This window comes from Apodemus sylvaticus, chromosome 4, assembly GCF_947179515.1.
Source record: "Apodemus sylvaticus chromosome 4, mApoSyl1.1, whole genome shotgun sequence".
Classification (NCBI taxonomy): domain Eukaryota; kingdom Metazoa; phylum Chordata; class Mammalia; order Rodentia; family Muridae; genus Apodemus; species Apodemus sylvaticus.
In genome coordinates, this window is record NC_067475.1 from 72,636,182 (window position 1) to 72,651,799 (window position 15,618).

A 15,618-nucleotide genomic window follows, 5' to 3' on the forward strand; every position below is an offset into this window, starting at 1 on the left:
TGAGCCAGTGTCATTGGTATAATATATTCCTGCTAAAGCCCTCTGTCGTGTTTTTGCTAACTGTAAATTATTATAGATAGGAAGAGGGGGCAATCACAAAGACATTGCTTGTTTAAACCAAACATTTTGCCTTTAAGTACCTCCAGGACAAAGTACCATTTATTGTAGGGAGGAAAAGGAGAAACTTTACTTCATAAGACTTTGGGAATGTGTTCAATGTGTTTTCTTGACAAGTTATTCCCTCCATACATCATTTATACTGTTTCTAGGTTCACCCATCTTTGAAGCATGAGTTCACATCAGCAGAAGCAGCCCTGCACAGCTCCTCCACAGCTGCATGAGCAGCAAGTGAAACAGCCTTGCCAGCCACCACCTCAGGAGCCATGTGTCTCACAAATCAAGGCACCCTGTGACACCAAGATTCCTGAGCCCTGTGACACCAAGGTTCCTGAGCCCTGCCACCCCAAGGCTCCTGAGCCCTGCCACCCCAAGGCTCCTGAACCCTGCCACCCCAAGGCTCCTGAGCCCTGCCACCCTAAGGCTCCTGAGCCCTGCCACCCCAAGGCTCCTGAGCCCTGCCACCCCAAGGCTCCTGAGCCCTGCCTCCCCAAGGCTCCTGAGCCCTGCCAGCCCAAGGTTCCTGAGCCCTGTCCCTCAACTGTCACTCCAATACTAGCCCAACAGAAGACAAAGCAAAAGTAATGCCCAAAGCTGTGCCTTGTGGAGATGATCACCAATGAATGCTGAGCCTCAATTTTCATTCTGTATGAATATACTATGCCCTAATTAGCACAGTCCCACCTCTCATTTATATTATAAAATTAAGTACTACAAAGCTTGTTTTTAACCTATTAATGTGGGGCCTCTGAGTCTCAGCATTCAGCAAAGGACTTGGTAGCTGAGCTAGTTTGTTCTCTCAGAGTTCTTCCTAAAAGAGACCAAGTTACAAGTGATTGGATTCTGTTATGTTCCTATTAAATCTCCTTCCACTCTTGACTATTGTCTCCCTCAGTGATTCCTTCCTTTTCCTCATGAAGCAAAGCCTATTCTCAGACAAGAGGGCATAAAAGGGTTCCTTCAAATGACATCTGATCTTGGTACTTATACTTCTTGTACTGATGGGTGGGAAGCTCTTACCACTGAGGGTGCCAGAGAAAGGTTATACAATGGCATCAGAGTTTTACTTAGGTCACTCAGAGGTACAGAATGACTCTCCTCTTAAAACTGAGTTAATCACTCTGGAGTTTAATTAGTACCTGCCCAAGCTGAGCCTGACTTATGGAGCCCTGAGTACTCTGTCCCTAAATTAGGCTTCTTGATTTCTAGCTTAGTCAACTGCTTCTGTTCACATCAAGAAATTTTCCAACAGAAGTGATTCTGCCCTTCTTATTCATTTATTCTACATATCTGTAATGCAAATTACTCACAAAATATGAAGACTCACAGCCACCAAAATTGTAAGCTCAGGCAGTCCTTTTCTGTTTTTTTTTTTTTTTTTAGAGAAATTTCTAGGGGGATGTGCTTCATACTCCACCCCAACACCTACTGAAACACACATACTTGTACATACACACACACACACATACACACACATACACACACATACAGAGAGAGAGAGAGAGAGAGAGAGAGAGAGAGAGACTCACACTCTTATATACACAATATGGACTCACTCACACATACAAACAAGTACACACAACATGGACATACATGTACACACACATGCACACACACACACACATACACACACACACACTTCTGCCCTCACAGCGTAGCAAACAAAACCTAGTTCACCAGATCCTCAGACTGGACCTTTATCTGACCAGAAGGAAAATTTATATCCCACCAGAAAACATGAATCACTTCTAGGAAGCTAAGAGAAACTTCAGATGCCCAAGTAAAAAAATTAGCTATCACAGATGAGCGTCTCAACATTCTAATGGTCCAGACAGAGACTTTTGCATAAATATCAGCTCTAACATGAGTGTCAGAAGTCCTGCCGTTATTATTGATTTCTGGTCTTAAGATATCTGAACCTTGGCTCGCTTCTCAGTAGACACTTTTACATGCAGAGTGAGGTTTTTGTTGATGTTGTCCCAACTAAGAGTAATTGCAGATAACACATAGAACTAAGGAAGAGGTGTTTCATCAAGGAAAGCTTTCAAGACAGCTATGACTCCAAGCACAGCTGTGGTAGGATGGAAATAAGACACCAACAGAAGCACACATAAGGTGCCTCAAAGGGATATTGATATTGTATATGGACCTGTCCATGTCTCAAGAAATTAAAGGGTAAGCTTCCAATTAGAAGATTCATAGAAAAAGCTGCCCTGCACTTTGAATAAGTAGAAGCCTTAGCAAAAAGATAAATCTTTATCTTTTCAGTCTCCAAGAATGTTTAGTTTCACGAATACAACTGCTAGAAGTGGGTATGGCTTACTTTCTTCTATAGCATTTTACTGTGAATATATGTCTCTCTCATACTACAAGGAACTTTCTTTCCTCATGATACAACAGAAAATTTTACTCTTATACAGGAGTAATATTTAACATTTAATATTTGATGCCTGCACAAAAGTACTCCAGAAAGGCATTATCAACTTTATAACTGCTTGATCAATTTCTTAGAACACTTTCATCACACTATCCTTTGAAGTACCTATGACAGATGTAACTCAACTCCCTTAGACAGGACTCGTGCTGTATTCCAGAGAATCAATGATTCAGGTCTATCTTCAAGATGCTCCTAATCTAACAACCTTAGTAATCTTGTGTTATTATAGTTTAAACTTAATAGAAGAGTCATATGTTTATAATCCCATTTGGGCTCCAGGACAAAAGCTTAGTAATAACTTGACTAGGAGGTTGAGAATTTGGTAACTAAGTTGCATGGCAACAGTGACTCTGCAAACCTAACATCAAAAATACCAATGTTTCAAATATGGAGTCAGAATATTCAGGTGAGCAACAGTGACAGGATGTGACATTTTGTGGGTTGTTAGAGAAAGAATATGGTATGCATGAAGAGGAGACTGACAGTTCCTACCTTGACCCTGTTTCTCTTTTTATTCTGTACTCCCTATGTTTTAAAACTGTGATAGGCATTACACCTCTTCCCCAAAACTTTCTTTACCTGAAGTGTTGTATAGAAAATAATTCATTCTCAGGCATTGTGCTAATCTAATGAAGGTACTGATAAGATTCTCTGTCAGAAGCAAGGTTAAGATGTAAATGCTGTTTTCCTGAATGAAGTGGGGAGAGAAATTCAGTTTCTGAATACTTAAATCATTTGTTCACCAAAGAAACAAATAGTGATTGTAGACAACAAGAATTTGAAGTATCTAAAAAATAATATTTAGTACAACTTCCAATTCTGAGACAATTTGTCACCAGAGTTTTGCCAAGATATTCTTTGTAGTTTGAATATAAAATATCATCACCTATAATCTCATGTGCTTGAGCCCATAGGTTATAACTGTTTAGAATGTTCCAGAACCTTAAGTAGGTAGAGCTTTACTGGTAACTAGGAATGGAATTTAAGCTGCAAAACATGGCCCCACTTCTTGTCTTCTCTCTGCTTATTGATTTTACATACAATGTGACTATTACCACCATGCCTCTACCATGATTGAACTTTCTCAAACTGTAAGCAAAAATAAACTATGCCTTCCTTAAGTTGCTTCTCGTAAGGTATTTATGTACAGGAAAAATAAAAGTAAATAATACAGAATCAAATGAGAGAAATATTATATAGCTCATAAGGCTTTCAAAAATATTTCCATACCATAAACAAAATTGTTTATTCAGAAAAAGAAACATGAGTGACAACTGTCCAAGTTGTATTAGCCCCTGCCCAAGTGTTAGGCACACTAAGAAGGCACCTCAGAGGACATTGGGATGCCATCTGCTATTCTTCCTTCTGAGCATCAGGAATAATAGACCACAGAGTAACAGCCGTTTCTGGCATTCTCTTGACAGCAGCAGGAGAATACACTCAGGGAAATTCCTTCCTAATCAGAGATCATCACTGGCATGTGGGGGGGGGATGAAGGGTGGAGAAGATTCTTCTGCATCCATGAGAGTTTTTGAAGGGAAGATGGAGCTGTTGTTATGGAAGAATATGATGGGTTTACTTCTTTTCTCTTGGTCTTGATGATTGCTAAAGCTTTCACTTGCTTTTGGGTAGACATTTCTCCTGGCATGACTGAGGAGGACATGGCTTAGGACAAGGCTCAGGGCACTTTGGGAGAACATAAGGCTCAGGGAGCTTTGGAGGAGGACAAAGCTCAGGGCATGCTGGAGGAGGAGATGGCTAAGGGCACTTCAGGGGTGGGCACACAGGAGGAGGCTGGCAGGGCTGCTTACACTGCTGTTGTTGGTAAGACATTGTGCTGAAGTCTCAGGATCTGAAAGACATTATATGATATTTCTCTCTTATAAAAGGTGATTCTCATAGAAAAAGAGCACAGAGAAAGTATCCAAATTAACAAAATTAGAAATGAAAAGGGGGATATAACAACAGAAACTGAGGAAATCAAAAAAAAAAAATCATCAGAGCCTACTGCTTGTCATTTTGTAGCACAAAGACTTATTTACTTTTATAAAATTAATACCTGGTCTGCCAATTAAATGTGTAATTTGATAACTGTTTATGAATAAAGCTCTATGTAATCAAAATGTTTGGAAGGTTTTTTCCTTTCACATTCAGTATTCTAGAGAGGAACTGGAAATAGGACATTAAATGTTTAATGTGCTGTTGTTAGAACCTTCTTTTCTTGATGAAGTGACTAAGAAGGATTCCACAATTCAATGTAATCAATTTTTAATTTGAAAAATATAAAAAGAATATAAAAATAATATCAGCTTGTTCTTAGAGAAGAATAGAATGAAGAAGATAAAACAATGTTTTAACTAGACCCAGTTGTGTTCCAGAGAAACCCACAGGCACTAAATCAACCTCAATTGAGTACATCAGGTTTCTATGGCTGCCAATGCTTCTGAAAGTAAGGTAAGATTTAGTTAAGAATGCCATTGTCTATGTCCCTCCAGGAAAAGAGTCATCAGTTCATCTCCCAAGGCTAGGTGACACCACTGGTTCATGACTCACACAGGCTGGTGCACATGCCCCAGGGCAAAGTCATTAGTATTCATACAGTAGTTTTCTTACTGCTCTCCATATTCCAATCACATCTAAAGCATCATCTGAGAGAAATGTCTGCTTTCTGATATGCAAAATCAGGAAAATATCTGGGAAGCTTGCATTGTAATGCCTGATAACATCATTTTGATTACATTTTGATTATCTTTTTCTAAATACCTTATAACAAAAGGAGAAATGGGTCAAAGAGTTAAATGCATGGTAAACGAGTAAATATGGAAAGGTATACCTAACGCTAAAGTCAAGTTGATAAAGGCATTTGGATGGCTACTTAAAATTTAAATATATACATATACAAAAAGAGTTTTAGTAATGATGACACAATATGCTATCTTATGCTAGCAAATAAAACCCCAATACCAGAAAAGTTTATGTCTTTTGAATTGCTGGTCAATGAGGTCCCATTGCTAAGCAATATAGGCTACTGACAGTACTCTTGGCTACCGTCATTGTTTGACCCTCTGCTTGTCACTGAACATACTATGTGCTTGAGTCACAGAATAATGAGAATTCAAGCAGATTCAAGATACTCACCAAGAAATCTTGATCATGCTAGCTAGCTTTCATGACTCTGTAATTTCATATTCATGCTACCAGAGGATAAAAACAATCATCAGTCTCACTCATCTGTGGAATCTATAAGCTAAAGTCACTGGCCTAAAAAGTGACACCCACTGGTGCAATAGTGGCATTACTATTATGGGAGTAACCAACTATTTTATGATTCTTTCTAAAGGCCTTCTAAAAGAGATAGAACACATATCTGGTATAGGTACTGATAATGCAGCCAAGAACCTGTGGCTAGGTGGGTCGTAGACCCTACAGGAGAATATAAAATCATTATTAAGCTAAAGAGACTTTGCACTAAAACAACTCTCTATAGCTTATTTCTAGACTCACAGATCAGTGCATCATTTCTTTTTCATCAGAGAAGCTTATTATTGCACTATATTAATTGGAGCTTCTCAATTGGCCAATGTGTAGAGAATACCAGAATTGGGAGTCCTCAGTATTTTTTACATTGTTAGAGGGAGTAGAAAAATTATAAGAATATATCATAGAAACACTGTTATATTGCAGATCTATATATGAACTCACATTAGCTGGGACAGCATGCATAAAACCAATGAAAACTCAAGATAGACAAAAACTCAGTGTGGAGAGATGAACTTAAATATGAAATCTTATCACTGTTGGATAAACTATTTGCATTTGGTAGCTACTGGGAGAAAGTAAGTTGATCCTCTTCAATTAGATAATCCCTGGTAGATTGACCACACACCAGAATAAATAGCACTGCCATAACACCTTGAGGTAACACTCCAAGTTGGGTTGGCAGTGAGGCAACATGATCAATTTTTCTCTGCACTTTGACCAGTTGTGGACTGCTATAATGGTTTCATCAAGCTGTGCAAAGAAACTTCTTTGATGACAGTTGAAAGCTACACTTACGTGTATGTATAAGGGAACATATTTTTTTATGCAGTTAGTAACTATACTAGTTTAGAAAAGAGGCAGTAGCATGTTCTTCTCTAAGATCGATTACCATACTGCCATGGGTGGTTGGCTAGGTAGGGGTCAAATGCCAGACATGAATTCCCTCCTATTGAGTAGGCTTTATATCCACTTAGATGGCTGTTGGTTACTGCCAAGCTATAAGTGTCACTACTGAACATTTAGAGATATCTTACCTTAATGTTCATTGGTGTGGTATATAGATGTTTCCACTGATAGGGGTAACTCTTGTTTGCTGGCTTCTCTTGGCAACTTTCACATTTGCTTCCTATACTATAAAAACTAGTCTTCAGGGAGGAGCTCTTTGAGTTATATCCATCTTGAATCCTCTAAGTCCAGTGTCCAAAGTATATGGTGCCCTCTAAAATAGGAGCTTCACCTTCTTGGAAGCAACCACGGAAAAATAACAATAGCGTATATAGTTTTGGAAGTTTTTATGATTGCCTGAAGCAATAACTCAAAAGGAGGATTCTTTTGTCTGGTAGAGAGCCTATACAAATCAAAACAACTTTTAGATTTCATCTTATCCAATCAGAATGACAAGGTCAAAATATGACTGAAATAAAAATTTTGGTAAAGATGTGTTGAAAGAGGATCCCCTTTCACTGTTGATGGGAATCAGTAAGGAGAAATCTCAAAATTCTACACATAAATCTCCCATGTGACCCAGCTCTATTACTCCTTGGCATATGACCCAGGGACTCAAAATCCTACTCCAAGGTTATTGGCTCAGCCACATTTATTAGTACTCTACTTACAATATCTAAGAAATGAACAACCTACATGTACCTCAACTAATGCATGGATAATGAAAATGTAATATACAATGGAATACCATTCTGTTATAAAAATAAAAAAATGAAATCAAAGATATATGGGTAGAACTTGGAAATCTTATATTGAATGCTGTAATCTAGACCCAGTAAAATAGTCAATATGTTCTTTCTACTTTCTTGTTCTCAGCTTCATATCTTGAAATGGATATATCACTTAATGTCATAATAGAAACCAGAAATGTGATTAGCCTGTTAATATCCCCTTGGAACTGAGCCAACAGTTGATGCGCTAACCACCATCTCGCATAGTTATTCCTTGTTATCCTTCTCAGTAATCCTTCTCAGACCATCTCCACTCCATTGTGACTCCTTGCAGATTGCAAAATTTCTCTGTGCTAGGGCCTGTACTGCCACTTCACTTGACTGGGACCCAAGTAGGATACCTGTGGTGTCTTTCCCTTCCTCCAATTTGATTTTTCTCAGTTAGTCTTAAACCTTTCCATTTTGTCCATCTTGGTCTTTTGTTAGCCTATGTCTTTCCCTGTGGAACACAACTATCACTCTAGATACAGAACTACATTGCCTCTGGTTCTTTGTTATTGATCTCCCCAACCATTCCTCCCAACCATCTCTGTTTCTTGAAGACTTAGAAGATATTTGAATTATAGTCCCAAAATCACCCTGGTTATTCCTCAATAGTTTACTTAATTATTCTGTCCATCCAAACTCTATTACTGTGTGACTCCCCTTCAACCATAGAACTATGCTATACCAGGGTCCATACAGTCACTATATTTGGGTGGTCCCCATCTTGCCTATACTGTTTGGGTTTCTCTGAAGAACCCCTAGTCAGGCAGTAGGCACATATCTCCAGCCTTCCCCAGGCATTTCCTTCACCATGGGATTCACCATCATCAATGACTAGACTGAAGCCATCCCTATTTCTGCCTTTTGTGGAACTGAATCCCAAGTCTCATTAAAAAGATCTCCAGGTACAGTGCCTTTCCTCACCTGTTATATTTGCACTCACCTGACCTGCAGTACCAACACAAGACTTCTTAAAACTGAAATCAGAGTTCCAACTAGAAATCTGAACCTTAAAACTCAGAGTGGCTTTAAGACGGAGAATCAGACATCTGTTTGTCTATAACTGGTGAGACTGGAGTAACAACAACCAGATAAACAAACATCCAGGAGTTACCAGGCACACGCAGCCAGAAATATCACAGACATTATAATTTGAATTATGTCTCGATCCCAACACAAAAACACAAATATGAGCAACTCAAAAAAACATTCCCCTTCTGAAAATCAGCACTCCCATTATTATACGAAAAAATAATTTAGCTGCAAGATATGTATAAGAAATTAAAACAACAATCATGCACATAGTCAAGGACAATAGAGAAGATAGGAATAGATGCCACAGTAAACATAATGAAAGCATAAGCAGTTGAATAAAAGGAGAAAAATTCAAGGTAAATTCAAGGTAAAAGCTACAATTTAACAGATAAAAAACAAACTGAAGAAAACATAATGAAAAACTCTGAAAATCCAATAAACATCTCAGAGATAAAAAGCCTTACAAAACAGAGATGGGCAGGTAGATCCATGGAATAGAACTGAAGACCTAGAAATGAACCCCCCTATTCCTAGGGTCACTTGACCCTCAGAGCTAAATCACTTGACCCTAGGAGCTAAAAACATCCAGTGGAAAAAAGACAGCATTTTCAACATATGGTGCTGGTTCACCTGGTGGTCAGCATGTAGAAGAATGCAAATCGACCATTCTTATCTCCATGTACAAAGCTCAAGTCCAAGTGGATCAAGAACCTCCACATAAAACCAGATACACGTAAACTAACAGAAGAGGAATGTGGGGAAGAGCCTTGAACACATGGGCACAGGGGAAAATTCCCTCAACAGAACACCAAAGGGTTATGCTTTAAGATCAAAAATTGACAAATGGGACCTCATAAAATTTCAAAGCTTCTATAAGGCAAAGGACACTGTCAATAGGACAAAATGGCAACCAACAGATTGGGAAAAGATCTTTACCAATCCTACATCTGATAGAGGGCTAATATCCAATATATACAAGGAATAAAAAGTTAGATCCCAAAGAACCAAGTAAATGCTATTAGAATTGAGGTACAGAGCTAAACAAAAAATTCTCAGCTGAGGAATACTGAATGGCCAAAAGGCACCTAAAGAAATGTTCAACTTCCTTACTCATCAGGGAAAATGCAAATCAAAACAACCCTGAGATTCTACCTCACACCAATTAGAATGCCTAAGATAAAAACGTGAGGTCACAGCAAATGGTGGTGAGGATATGGAGAAAGAAGAACACTATTCCATTGTTGGTGACATTGAAAGCTGGTACAACCACTCTGGAAATCAGTTTGGCGGTTCCTCAGAAAATTGGACATAGTACTACCTTAGGACCCAGCTATACTACTACTGGGTATATACCCAAAAGATGCTCCAACATATCACAAGGACACATGGTCCACTATGTTCTTAGCTGCCTTATTTATGATAGCCAGAAGCTGGAAAGCCTAGATGTCCTTCAACAGAGGAATGCATACACAAAATATGGTACATTTACACAATTGAGGACTACTCAGCTATTAAAAACAATGAATTCATGAAATTCCTAGGCAAATGGATGGAACTAGAATATATCATCCTGAATAAGGTAACAAAAGAACGCAGTCACAAAAGAACACAAATGGTATGCACTCATTGATAAGTGGATATTAGCTTAAAAACTCAGAATACCCACGATACAATTCCTAGACCATGTGAAGCTCAAGAAGAAGAAAGACCAAAGTATGGATGCTTCAGTTCTTCTTAGAAGGGGGAACAAAATACTCATGGTAGGAAATATGGAGGCAAAGTATGAAGCAAAGAAAGATTATCCAGAAACTGTCCCACCTGGGGCTCCAGCTTGTATACAGTTACCAAACCCAAACACAGTGGCAGATGCCTAAAAGTGCTGACAGATGAGAACCTGTCTCCTGAGAGGCTCTCTCAGAGCCTGGGAAATGCTCACAGTCAATCATTGGACTAAGAACAGGGACTCCATTAGAAATAAATTTTTAGTCTTAAAGTCAAGATAGATAAACCCTTAGCCAGACTAACCAAAGGGCACAGAGAAAGTATCCAAATTAACAAAAATAGAAATGAAAACAGAGATATCACAACAGAAACCGAGGAAATTCAAAAAATCATCAGATCCTACTACCAAAACCTGTACTCAACACAACTGGAGAATCTGGAGGAAATGGACATTTTCTTAGACAGATACCAATTACCAAAATTAAACCAGGATCAAATAGACCATCTAAACAGACCCATAACCCCTAAAGAAATAGAAGGGGTCATAGATAGGCTTCCAACCAAAAAAAGCACAGGACCAGATGGTTTCAGTGCAGAATTCTATCAGACCTTCAAAGAAGACTTAACACCAATACTCTTCAAACTCTTCCACCAAATAGAAACAGAAGGAACACTACCCAACTCCTTCTTTGAAGCCACTATTACGCTGATACCAAAACCACACAAAGATCCAACTAAGAAAGAAAACTTCAGACTACAAAAGAAATTTATTTCTACACATTCTAATCAAAGCACTAAATGTAAAGAACAAAGAAAATATATTAAAACCTAGGAGAGGAAAAGAGCAATACACATTTAAAGATAGACCCATTAAATAAAAATTGGTTTTTCAGTGTAGAAGTTAAAGTAAGGGCCTGCATAGCTATCCTACCAGCTCTGAAAGATCACAGATGACGGCATCAAACATTATACCCCATAAAACTTCAATTACAATTAAAGAAGAAAAAAATGTAACAATGAAAACAAATTTAAGACATTTATGTTCAACAATACAGTTATATAGAAGACACTAGAAAGAAATCTTTATTCTGAACATTGCATAAGCCCAAGAGGAAACAAGGAATAAAGAATCCTAAAACACTTAAACAAAACAGGACTAAAAAAACCACTCACCACACTGCAACAACAAAAAAGGAAAATAAGCACTGCTCAGTAATAATGTTAAATTGGTTTCAATTCACCAGTAAATAAAACACAGACTATCATGTTAGATTAGAAAATAGAAATTTTCTTTCTGTTCACTCTAATACACACAACTCATCATCACAGACAGATATCTGTCACCTTATGGTAAAGGGCAGAAAAAGTTATTTCAAGCAAATGGCGACAAGAGGCAAACAGGTCTTGCTTTTTTTTCCTTGTGTTTTTCTTTTCTATATTCATTGTTTACATTTCAAATGATTTCCCCTTTCCTGGTTCTGCCCTCCCCATAAGTCCCATAAGCCCTCTTCTCTCTGCCTGTTCCCCAATCAACCCTCTCCCACTTCTTTGTCCTGGTAATCCCCTACATTGCTAAATCAAAACTTTCTAGGACCAGGACCTTCTCTTTCCTTCTTCTTGGGAATCATTTGATATGTTAATTGTGTCTTGGGTATTCAGAGCTTCTGGGCTAATATCCAATTATCAGTGACTACATTCTATGTGTATTCTTTTGTGAATGAGAGACAGGGCAAACTTGTATAGTCCCTGATGTTAGTGGGATTGCTTCAAGTTTCTCTCCATTTAGTTTGATGTTGGCTACTGGTTTGGTGTATATTGCTGTTACTATGTTTAGGTATGGGCCTTGAATTCCTGATCTTTCCAAAACTTTTAACATGAAAGGATGCTGAATTTTGTCAAATGCTTTTTCAGCATCTAATGCAATTACCATGTGGCTTTTTTTTCTTTGAGTTTGTTTATGTAATGAATTACATTGATGGATTTCCATATTTTGAACTATCCCTGCATTCCTGGATGAAGCCTACTTGATTATGGTGAATGACCATTTTGATGTATTCTTGGATTAGTTGGGAAAGAATTTTATTGAGTATTTTTGCATTAATATTCATAAAGGAAATTAGTCTGAAGCTCTCTTTCTTTGTTATATCTTTGTGTGGTTTTAGTATTAGCATAATTGTGGCTTCATATAACAAGTTGGGTAGTGTTCCTTCTGTTTGTATTTTGTGGAATATATTGAAGAGTATTGGTAATAGGTCTTCTTTGAAGGTCTGATAGAATGCTGTGCTAAAGCTATCTGTTCCTGTGCTTTTGTATGATTGGGAGACTTTCAATGACTGCTTCTATTTCTTTAGAGGTTATGAGGACTGTTTAAATGATCTATCTAATCCTGATTTAATTTTGGTATTTGATATCTGTCTAGAGAATTTTCCATTTCATCAAGATTTTCCAGTTGTTTTGAGTATAGGATTTTTATAATAAGATCTGATGATTTTTTTGAATTTCCTCAATTTCTGTTACACCACCCATTTCATTTCTGATGTTACTAATTTGGATACTGTCTCTGTGCCTCCTGGTTAGTCTGGCTTAGGGGTTATCTATCTTGTTGATTTTCTCAAAGAACTAGCTCCTAGTTTTGTAGATTTTTTTGTATAGTACTTTTTGTTTCTACTTGGTTGATTTCAGCCCTCAGTTTGATGATTTGCTGCCCTCTGCTCCTCGTGTGTGTATGAGTTTCTCTCTATTCTAGACCTTTCAGGTGTGCTGTTAAGCTGCTAGTGCATGTTCTCTCCAGTTTCTTTTTGGAGGCACTCAGTGCTATGAGTTTTCCTCTTAGCACTGCTTTCATTGTTTCCCATAAGTTTGGGTATGCTGTACTTTCATTTTCATTAAATTCTAAAAAGTCTTTCCTTATTTCTTCCTTGACCAAGGTTTTATTGAGTAGAACACTGTTCAGCTTCCATGTGTATGTGGGCTTCCTGTTGTTTTTGTTGCTAACGAAGACCAGCCTTAATCCGTAGTGATCTGATAGGTGGTATGGGGTTGCTTCATTCTTCTCATATCCGTTGAGGTCTGTTTCATGACCAATTATATGGTCAGTTTTGGAGAAGGTACCATGAGGTACTGAGCAGAAGGTATATTCTTTTGATTTAGGATGAAATGTTCTATAGATATATGTTAAATCCCTTTGGTCCATAACTTCAGTTAGTTTTACTGTGTCTTTTCTGTTTAGTTTGTGTTTCCCTGATCTGTCCATTAAGGAGAGTGGGGTGTTGAAGTCACCCACAGTTATTGTGTGAGGTGCAGTGTGTGCTTTGAGCTTTAGTAAAGTTTCTTTTATGAATGTGGGTGCCCTTGCCTTTGGGGCATAGATGTTCAAAATTGAGAGTCCTTCTTGAAGATTTTTTTCTTTGATGAGTATGAAGTGTCCTTCCCTATCTTTTTTGATGACTTTTGGTTGAAAGTAGATTTTATTGGATATTATAATGGCTACTCCGGCTTATTTCCTGGAACCATTTGCTTGAAAAATAGTTTTACAGTCTTTTACTTTGAGGTAGTGTTTGTCTTTGACACTGAGTTACGTTTCCTGTATGCAGCAAAATTCTGGGTCCTGTTTATGAATCCAGTCTGTTAGTCTATGTCTTTTTTAGGGGAATTGAGTCTATTCACATTGAGGGATATTTCTTGCTTCCTGTTATTTTTGATGTTATTTTTATGTTTGTATGGTTATCTTCTTTTGGGTTTGTCAAAGGAAATTACTTTTTTCCTTTTTCTAGGGTATAGTTGTCCTCCTTTTTTGGCATTTCTATTATCCTTTGTATGACTGGATTTGTGGACAGATATTGTGTAAATTTGGTTTTATCATGAAATACCCTGGTATCCCCATGTATGGTGATTGAAAATTTTGCTAGGTATAGTATCTGGGCTGGCATTTATGTTCTCTTAGGGTCTGTATGACATCTTCTCAGGATCTTCTATCTTTCATCATCTCTGGTGAGAAGTCTGGTGTAATTCTGATAGATCTGCTTTATAAGTTACTTGATCTTTTTCCCTTACTGCTTTTAATAATCTTTCTTTGTTTAGTACATTTGGTGTTTTGATTTTTATGTGCTGGGAGGAATTTCTGTCCTGGTCCAGTCTGTTTGTGGTTCTGTAGGCTTCTTGTACATTCATGGGCATCTCTTTTTTTAGGTTAGGGACATTTTCTTCTATAATATTGATGAAGATATTTACTGGCCCTTTAAGTTGTAGATCTTTGCTCTCTTCTATACCTATAATCCTTAGGTTTTGTCTTCTCATTGTGTCCTGGATTTTCTCCATGTCTTGGGTTACAAGATTTTTGAATTTTGCATTTTTTGACTGTTGAGTCAATGCTTTCTATGGTATTTTCAGCTCATGAGATTTTTTTCTTCTATATCTTGTATTCTGTTGTTGATGTTTGCATCTATGACTCCTGATTTCTTTCCAAGGTTTCCTATCTCCAGAGTTGTCTCCCTTTGTGATTTCTTTACTGTTTCCTTTTCCATTTTTAGATTCTGGATGGTTTTGTTCAGTTCATTCACTTGTTTGTTTGTGTTTTCCTGTAATTCTTTAAGGGATTTTTTGTGTTTCCTCTTTAAGTGATTCTATCTGTTGACCCATGTTCTCCTGTATTTCTTCAAGGGATTTTTTGTGTTTCCTCTTTAAGGGCTTCTACCTGTTGACTGATGTTCTCCTGCGTTTATTTAAGGGAGTCAGTTATGTCTGTCCTTCTTAAAGTTCTCTATCAGCATCATGAAATATATATACTGCTCTTACTTTTCAGTTGTGTTTGGGTATCTGGGATTTATTGTGGTAGGAGAACTGAATTCTGACATTGCTAAGTAGCCTTGGTTCCTGTTGGTAGGGTCCTTGATCTTTCCTTTCACCATCTGTTTATCTCTGGTGTTAGTTATTCTTGCTGTCTCTGGCTGAAACTTGTCCTTGCTGTGGACCTGGAAGCCTATTTCCTAGGAGACCAACTCTCTTTTGGCAGGGTCTACATACCGAAGGCTATGGAGCTGCGTGGCTCCCTGGTGCAAATGGTGACCAGAAGGCTCCTTTCACCGCTGCTCCACTGGTGTATGCCCTGTGTGCTCCTAGCTGTTCCCCTCCGCCAGCTTTAATTTTAATAAGGAAAAAATGGTCTCCGTCTTTCCAGAAGTAGATATTTATCAACAATCTCATTGTCTTCTAAGAGGAAGTAAACTATTATAACATTAAAATTTGTCCAAGGTTCAAAAATTCTGTACTCCATAGGCTAGCTAGAGTGCAACTTTCTTCAAGATCAAGTGTACTGCCAGTGAAGAT

The 15,618-nt window shown here is 37.9% G+C and overlaps 1 protein-coding gene across 2 annotated transcripts; it reads left to right on the forward strand.

The window, feature by feature from the left end:
* Window positions 1–288: 288 nt before the first annotated feature.
* On the forward strand, window positions 289–702 carry LOC127682276 (cornifin-B). Of its 2 annotated transcripts, XM_052178654.1 has the most exons (2): window positions 289–387; window positions 526–702. In XM_052178654.1, the coding sequence occupies exons 1-2, from the start codon at window positions 289–291 to the stop codon at window positions 700–702; spliced, it is 276 nt and encodes a 91-aa protein (XP_052034614.1). The 2 variants fall into 2 exon arrangements, with proteins under 2 accessions (XP_052034614.1, XP_052034613.1); XM_052178653.1 differs by having other exon boundaries at window positions 289–702.
* Window positions 703–15,618: the final 14,916 nt, after the last annotated feature.

Coding starts and splice junctions, on each gene's coding strand:
- LOC127682276 (XM_052178653.1), top strand. CDS start 289: ATGAGTTCACATCAGCAGAAGCAGCCCTGCACAGCTCCTCCACAGCTG.